The 8,727-nt window shown below is 48.0% G+C and overlaps 1 protein-coding gene across 1 annotated transcript in view; it reads right to left on the bottom strand.

Annotated features, from left to right (window-relative positions):
* fgd1 (FYVE, RhoGEF and PH domain containing 1) overlaps positions 1-8,727 on the bottom strand; it is a 159,560-nt gene that overhangs the window by 30,382 nt on the left and 120,451 nt on the right. The window contains exon 9 of the mRNA XM_045696112.1: positions 354-500. Coding sequence (XP_045552068.1) covers positions 354-500 — 147 coding nt within the window. The remainder of the gene's footprint in view (positions 1-353; positions 501-8,727) is intronic.

Genomic DNA, 8,727 nt, shown 5'->3' with positions numbered 1-8,727 from the left:
GTGTGTGTGTGTGTCACTCACCAGGATGAGGTACCTGTCCTGTCAGGTGTGTGTGTGTGTGTGTGTGTCACTCACCAGGATGAGGTACCTGTCCTGTCAGGTGTGTGTGTGTGTGTGTGTGTCACTCACCAGGATGAGGTACCTGTCCTGTCAGATGTGTGTGTGTGTGTGTGTGTGTCACTCACCAGGATGAGGTATCTGTCCTGTCAGGTGTGTGTGTGTGTGCGTGCGTGTGTGTGTGCGTGGGTGTGCGCGTGCGTGTGTCACTCACCAGGATGAGGTATCTGTCCTGTCAGATGTGTGTGTGTGTGTGCGTGCGTGTGTGTGCGCGCGTGCGTGCGTGTGTCACTCACCAGGATGAGGTATCTGTCCTGTGAGGTGCCGTTCTTGGCCGACAGCTTGAGGATGTGTCCCTCCTTGATGAGTTCGTTAGTAGGGTTAACGATGTCCTCCTCTCCTCCCAGCAGCTCATACACCTTCAGCAGCTTACGCATTCGCTCCTGTGATCGTTCAGAGACAGTGGTTGAACACACAGTAAGTACATTGAGGGACTGGATGAAGTAACATTGTCGAGGCCTTCTTCTCCGCTAGGAGCTAAAGGAATGAGTCGAGTCAGTCCTACTGAACCAGAAGGTGCTATAAGATGAAAAACAACCTCACGTTAAATGACATCGTCTCTGCTGGGGGGGGGGTTATCTGGTGTGAACGAACGGGTGGGGTGGTGGAGGTTGGAGTAATGTCGATGTGGTTTGGCCCCGCGATGTGTGGGGTGTGTTAAAAGGACTCACCATCTTTCTGATGGCTGTGTTTCAGTGCTCTGCAGCTGTTAAAGGACTCACCATCTTTCTGATGGCTGTGTTTCAGTGCTCTGCAGCTGTTAAAGGACTCACCATCTTTCTGATGGCTGTGTTTCAGTGCTCTGCAGCTGTTAAAGGACTCAGCATCTTTCTGATGGCTGTGTTTCAGTGCTCTGCAGCTGTTAAAGGACTCATCATCTTTCTGATGGCTGTGTTTCAGTGCTCTGCAGCTGTTAAAGGACTCACCATCTTTCTGATGGCTGTGTTTCAGTGCTCTGCAGCTGTTAAAGGACTCACCATCTTTCTGATGGCTGTGTTTCAGTGCTCTGCAGCTGTTAAAGGACTCACCATCTTTCTGATGGCTGTGTTTCAGTGCTCTGCAGCTGTTAAAGGACTCACCATCTTTCTGATGGCTGTGTTGGAGTGCTCTGCAGCTGTTAAAGGACTCACCATCTTTCTGATGGCTGTGTTGGAGTGCTCTGCAGCTGTTAAAGGAATCACCATCTTTCTGATGGCTGTGTTTCAGTGCTCTGCAGCTGTTAAAGGACTCACCATCTTTCTGATGGCTGTGTTTCAGTGCTCTGCAGCTGTTAAAGGACTCCCCATCTTTCTGATGGCTGTGTTAGAGTGCTCTGCAGCTGTTAAAGGACTCACCATCTTTCTGATGGCTGTGTTTCAGTGCTCTGCAGCTGTTAAAGGACTCACCATCTTTCTGATGGCTGTGTTGGAGTGCTCTGCAGCTGTTAAAGGACTCACCATCGTTCTGATGGCTGTGTTTCAGTGCTCTGCAGCTGTTAAAGGACTCACCATCTTTCTGATGGCTGTGTTGGAGTGTTCTGCAGCTGTTAAAGGACTCACCATCTTTCTGATGGCTGTGTTAGAGTGCTCTGCAGCTGTTAAAGGACTCACCATCTTTCTGATGGCTGTGTTAGAGTGCTCTGCAGCTGTTAAAGGACTCACCATCTTTCTGATGGCTGTGTTTCAGTGCTCTGCAGCTGTTAAAGGACTCACCATCTTTCGGATGGCTGTGTTTCAGTGCTCTGCAGCTGTTAAAGGACTCAGCATCTTTCTGATGGCTGTGTTTCAGTGCTCTGCAGCTGTTAAAGGACTCACCATCTTTCTGATGGCTGTGTTTCAGTGCTCTGCAGCTGTTAAAGGACTCACCATCTTTCTGATGGCTGTGTTGGAGTGCTCTGCAGCTGTTAAAGGACTCACCATCTTTCTGATGGCTGTGTTGGAGTGCTCTGCAGCTGTTAAAGGAATCACCATCTTTCTGATGGCTGTGTTTCAGTGCTCTGCAGCTGTTAAAGGACTCACCATCTTTCTGATGGCTGTGTTTCAGTGCTCTGCAGCTGTTAAAGGACTCCCCATCTTTCTGATGGCTGTGTTAGAGTGCTCTGCAGCTGTTAAAGGACTCACCATCTTTCTGATGGCTGTGTTTCAGTGCTCTGCAGCTGTTAAAGGACTCACCATCTTTCTGATGGCTGTGTTGGAGTGCTCTGCAGCTGTTAAAGGACTCACCATCTTTCTGATGGCTGTGTTTCAGTGCTCTGCAGCTGTTAAAGGACTCACCATCTTTCTGATGGCTGTGTTGGAGTGTTCTGCAGCTGTTAAAGGACTCACCATCTTTCTGATGGCTGTGTTAGAGTGCTCTGCAGCTGTTAAAGGACTCACCATCTTTCTGATGGCTGTGTTGGAGTGCTCTGCAGCTGTTAAAGGACTCATCATCTTTCGGATGGCTGTGTTTCAGTGCTATGCAGCTGTTAAAGGACTCACCATCTTTCTGATGGCTGTGTTTCAGTGCTCTGCAGCTGTTAAAGGACTCACCATCTTTCTGATGGCTGTGTTGGAGTGCTCTGCAGCTGTTAAAGGACTCACCATCTTTCTGATGGCTGTGTTGGAGTGCTCTGCAGCTGTTAAAGGAATCACCATCTTTCTGATGGCTGTGTTTCAGTGCTCTGCAGCTGTTAAAGGACTCACCATCTTTCTGATGGCTGTGTTTCAGTGCTCTGCAGCTGTTAAAGGACTCCCCCATCTTTCTGATGGCTGTGTTAGAGTGCTCTGCAGCTGTTAAAGGACTCACCATCTTTCTGATGGCTGTGTTTCAGTGCTCTGCAGCTGTTAAAGGACTCACCATCTTTCTGATGGCTGTGTTTCAGTGCTCTGTAGCTGTTAAAGGACTCACCATCTTTCTGATGGCTGTGTTGGAGTGCTCTGCAGCTGTTAAAGGAATCACCATCTTTCTGATGGCTGCGTTGGAGTGCTCTGCAGCTGTTAAAGGACTAACCATCTTTCTGATGGCTGTGTTGGAGTGCTCTGCAGCTGTTAAAGGACTCACCATCTTTCTGATGGCTGTGTTTCAGTGCTCTGCAGCTGTTAAAGGACTCACCATCTTTCTGATGGCTGTGTTGGAGTGCTCTGCAGCTGTTAAAGGACTCACCATATTTCTGATGGCTGTGTTGGAGTGCTCTGCAGCTGTTAAAGGACTCACCATCTTTCTGATGGCTGTGTTGGAGTGCTCTGCAGCTGTTAAAGGACTCACCATCTTTCTGATGGCTGTGTTTCAGTGCTCTGCAGCTGTTAAAGGACTCACCATCTTTCTGATGGCTGTGTTTCAGTGCTCTGCAGCTGTTAAAGGACTCACCATCTTTCTGATGGCTGTGTTTCAGTGCTCTGCAGCTGTTAAAGGACTCAGCATCTTTCTGATGGCTGTGTTTCAGTGCTCTGCAGCTGTTAAAGGACTCACCATCTTTCTGATGGCTGTGTTGGAGTGCTCTGCAGCTGTTAAAGGACTCACCATCTTTCTGATGGCTGTGTTTCAGTGCTCTGCAGCTGTTAAAGGACTCACCATCTTTCTGATGGCTGTGTTTCAGTGCTCTGCAGCTGTTAAAGGACTCACCATCTTTCTGATGGCTGTGTTTCAGTGCTCTGCAGCTGTTAAAGGACTCACCATCTTTCTGATGGCTGTGTTTCAGTGCTCTGCAGCTGTTAAAGGACTCACCATCTTTCTGATGGCTGTGTTTCAGTGCTCTGCAGCTGTTAAAGGACTCACCATCTTTCTGATGGCTGTGTTGGAGTGCTCTGCAGCTGTTAAAGGACTCACCATCTTTCTGATGGCTGTGTTGGAGTGCTCTGCAGCTGTTAAAGGAATCACCATCTTTCTGATGGCTGTGTTTCAGTGCTCTGCAGCTGTTAAAGGACTCACCATCTTTCTGATGGCTGTGTTTCAGTGCTCTGCAGCTGTTAAAGGACTCACCATCTTTCTGATGGCTGTGTTGGAGTGCTCTGCAGCTGTTAAAGGACTCACCATCTTTCTGATGGCTGTGTTGGAGTGCTCTGCAGCTGTTAAAGGAATCACCATCTTTCTGATGGCTGTGTTTCAGTGCTCTGCAGCTGTTAAAGGACTCACCATCTTTCTGATGGCTGTGTTTCAGTGCTCTGCAGCTGTTAAAGGACTCCCCATCTTTCTGATGGCTGTGTTAGAGTGCTCTGCAGCTGTTAAAGGACTCACCATCTTTCTGATGGCTGTGTTTCAGTGCTCTGCAGCTGTTAAAGGACTCACCATCTTTCTGATGGCTGTGTTTCAGTGCTCTGTAGCTGTTAAAGGACTCACCATCTTTCTGATGGCTGTGTTGGAGTGCTCTGCAGCTGTTAAAGGAATCACCATCTTTCTGATGGCTGCGTTGGAGTGCTCTGCAGCTGTTAAAGGACTAACCATCTTTCTGATGGCTGTGTTGGAGTGCTCTGCAGCTGTTAAAGGACTCACCATCTTTCTGATGGCTGTGTTTCAGTGCTCTGCAGCTGTTAAAGGACTCACCATCTTTCTGATGGCTGTGTTGGAGTGCTCTGCAGCTGTTAAAGGACTCACCATATTTCTGATGGCTGTGTTGGAGTGCTCTGCAGCTGTTAAAGGACTCACCATCTTTCTGATGGCTGTGTTGGAGTGCTCTGCAGCTGTTAAAGGACTCACCATCTTTCTGATGGCTGTGTTTCAGTGCTCTGCAGCTGTTAAAGGACTCACCATCTTTCTGATGGCTGTGTTTCAGTGCTCTGCAGCTGTTAAAGGACTCACCATCTTTCTGATGGCTGTGTTTCAGTGCTCTGCAGCTGTTAAAGGACTCAGCATCTTTCTGATGGCTGTGTTTCAGTGCTCTGCAGCTGTTAAAGGACTCACCATCTTTCTGATGGCTGTGTTGGAGTGCTCTGCAGCTGTTAAAGGACTCACCATCTTTCTGATGGCTGTGTTTCAGTGCTCTGCAGCTGTTAAAGGACTCACCATCTTTCTGATGGCTGTGTTTCAGTGCTCTGCAGCTGTTAAAGGACTCACCATCTTTCTGATGGCTGTGTTTCAGTGCTCTGCAGCTGTTAAAGGACTCACCATCTTTCTGATGGCTGTGTTGGAGTGCTCTGCAGCTGTTAAAGGACTCACCATCTTTCTGATGGCTGTGTTTCAGTGCTCTGCAGCTGTTAAAGGACTCACCATCTTTCTGATGGCTGTGTTGGAGTGTTCTGCAGCTGTTAAAGGACTCACCATCTTTCTGATGGCTGTGTTGGAGTGCTCTGCAGCTGTTAAAGGACTCACCATCTTTCTGATGGCTGTGTTTCAGTGCTCTGCAGCTGTTAAAGGACTCACCATCTTTCTGATGGCTGTGTTGGAGTGTTCTGCAGCTGTTAAAGGACTCATCATCTTTCTGATGGCTGTGTTGGAGTGTTCTGCAGCTGTTAAAGGACTCATCATCTTTCGGATGGCTGTGTTTCAGTGTTCTGCAGCTGTTAAAGGACTCACCATATTTCTGATGGCTGTGTTTCAGTGCTCTGCAGCTGTTAAACGACTCACCATCTTTCTGATGGCTGTGTTTCAGTGCTATGCAGCTGTTAAAGGACTCACCATCTTTCTGATGGCTGTGTTTCAGTGCTCTGCAGCTGTTAAAGGACTCACCATCTTTCTGATGGCTGTGTTGGAGTGCTCTGCAGCTGTTAAAGGACTCACCATCTTTCTGATGGCTGTGTTGGAGTGCTCTGCAGCTGTTAAAGGAATCACCATCTTTCTGATGGCTGTGTTTCAGTGCTCTGCAGCTGTTAAAGGACTCACCATCTTTCTGATGGCTGTGTTTCAGTGCTCTGCAGCTGTTAAACGACTCCCCATCTTTCTGATGGCTGTGTTAGAGTGCTCTGCAGCTGTTAAAGGACTCACCATCTTTCTGATGGCTGTGTTTCAGTGCTCTGCAGCTGTTAAAGGACTCACCATCTTTCTGATGGCTGTGTTTCAGTGCTCTGTAGCTGTTAAAGGACTCACCATCTTTCTGATGGCTGTGTTGGAGTGCTCTGCAGCTGTTAAAGGAATCACCATCTTTCTGATGGCTGCGTTGGAGTGCTCTGCAGCTGTTAAAGGACTCCCCATCTTTCTGATGGCTGTGTTAGAGTGCTCTGCAGCTGTTAAAGGACTCACCATCTTTCTGATGGCTGTGTTTCAGTGCTCTGCAGCTGTTAAAGGACTCACCATCTTTCTGATGGCTGTGTTTCAGTGCTCTGTAGCTGTTAAAGGACTCACCATCTTTCTGATGGCTGTGTTGGAGTGCTCTGCAGCTGTTAAAGGAATCACCATCTTTCTGATGGCTGCGTTGGAGTGCTCTGCAGCTGTTAAAGGACTCACCATCTTTCTGATGGCTGTGTTGGAGTGCTCTGCAGCTGTTAAAGGACTCACCATCTTTCTGATGGCTGTGTTTCAGTGCTCTGCAGCTGTTAAAGGACTCACCATCTTTCTGATGGCTGTGTTGGAGTGCTCTGCAGCTGTTAAAGGACTCACCATATTTCTGATGGCTGTGTTGGAGTGCTCTGCAGCTGTTAAAGGACTCACCATCTTTCTGATGGCTGTGTTGGAGTGCTCTGCAGCTGTTAAAGGACTCACCATCTTTCTGATGGTTGTGTTTCAGTGCTCTGCAGCTGTTAAAGGACTCACCATCTTTCTGATGGCTGTGTTTCAGTGCTCTGCAGCTGTTAAAGGACTCACCATCTTTCTGATGGCTGTGTTTCAGTGCTCTGCAGCTGTTAAAGGACTCAGCATCTTTCTGATGGCTGTGTTTCAGTGCTCTGCAGCTGTTAAAGGACTCACCATCTTTCTGATGGCTGTGTTGGAGTGCTCTGCAGCTGTTAAAGGACTCACCATCTTTCTGATGGCTGTGTTTCAGTGCTCTGCAGCTGTTAAAGGACTCACCATCTTTCTGATGGCTGTGTTTCAGTGCTCTGCAGCTGTTAAAGGACTCACCATCTTTCTGATGGCTGTGTTTCAGTGCTCTGCAGCTGTTAAAGGACTCACCATCTTTCTGATGGCTGTGTTGGAGTGCTCTGCAGCTGTTAAAGGACTCACCATCTTTCTGATGGCTGTGTTTCAGTGCTCTGCAGCTGTTAAAGGACTCACCATCTTTCTGATGGCTGTGTTGGAGTGTTCTGCAGCTGTTAAAGGACTCACCATCTTTCTGATGGCTGTGTTGGAGTGCTCTGTAGCTGTTAAAGGACTCACCATCTTTCTGATGGCTGTGTTTCAGTGCTCTGCAGCTGTTAAAGGACTCACCATCTTTCTGATGGCTGTGTTGGAGTGTTCTGCAGCTGTTAAAGGACTCATCATCTTTCTGATGGCTGTGTTGGAGTGTTCTGCAGCTGTTAAAGGACTCATCATCTTTCGGATGGCTGTGTTTCAGTGTTCTGCAGCTGTTAAAGGACTCACCATATTTCTGATGGCTGTGTTTCAGTGCTCTGCAGCTGTTAAAGGACTCACCATCTTTCTGATGGCTGTGTTTCAGTGCTATGCAGCTGTTAAAGGACTCACCATCTTTCTGATGGCTGTGTTTCAGTGCTCTGCAGCTGTTAAAGGACTCACCATCTTTCTGATGGCTGTGTTGGAGTGCTCTGCAGCTGTTAAAGGACTCACCATCTTTCTGATGGCTGTGTTGGAGTGCTCTGCAGCTGTTAAAGGAATCACCATCTTTCTGATGGCTGTGTTTCAGTGCTCTGCAGCTGTTAAAGGACTCACCATCTTTCTGATGGCTGTGTTTCAGTGCTCTGCAGCTGTTAAAGGACTCCCCATCTTTCTGATGGCTGTGTTAGAGTGCTCTGCAGCTGTTAAAGGACTCACCATCTTTCTGATGGCTGTGTTTCAGTGCTCTGCAGCTGTTAAAGGACTCACCATCTTTCTGATGGCTGTGTTTCAGTGCTCTGTAGCTGTTAAAGGACTTACCATCTTTCTGATGGCTGTGTTGGAGTGCTCTGCAGCTGTTAAAGGAATCACCATCTTTCTGATGGCTGCGTTGGAGTGCTCTGCAGCTGTTAAAGGACTCACCATCTTTCTGATGGCTGTGTTGGAGTGCTCTGCAGCTGTTAAAGGACTCACCATCTTTCTGATGGCTGTGTTTCAGTGCTCTGCAGCTGTTAAAGGACTCACCATCTTTCTGATGGCTGTGTTGGAGTGCTCTGCAGCTGTTAAAGGACTCACCATATTTCTGATGGCTGTGTTGGAGTGCTCTGCAGCTGTTAAAGGACTCACCATCTTTCTGATGGCTGTGTTGGAGTGCTCTGCAGCTGTTAAAGGACTCACCATCTTTCTGATGGCTGTGTTTCAGTGCTCTGCAGCTGTTAAAGGACTCACCATCTTTCTGATGGCTGTGTTTCAGTGCTCTGCAGCTTTTAAAGGACTCACCATCTTTCTGATGGCTGTGTTGGAGTGCTCTGCAGCTGTTAAAGGACTCACCATCTTTCTGATGGCTGGGTTGGAGTGCTCTGCAGCTGTTAAAGGACTCACCATCTTTCTGATGGCTGTGTTTCAGTGCTCTGCAGCTGTTAAAGGACTCACCATCTTTCTGATGGCTGTGTTGGAGTGCTCTGCAGCTGTTAAAGGACTCACCATATTTCTGATGGCTGTGTTGGAGTGCTCTGC

The sequence above is a fragment of the Salmo salar genome, chromosome ssa15 (genome assembly GCF_905237065.1).
Source record: "Salmo salar chromosome ssa15, Ssal_v3.1, whole genome shotgun sequence".
NCBI classification, from domain to species: Eukaryota; Metazoa; Chordata; class Actinopteri; order Salmoniformes; family Salmonidae; genus Salmo; species Salmo salar.
Note: the sequence above shows the minus strand (reverse complement) of the source record. Positions and strands in the feature narration are given on the sequence as shown.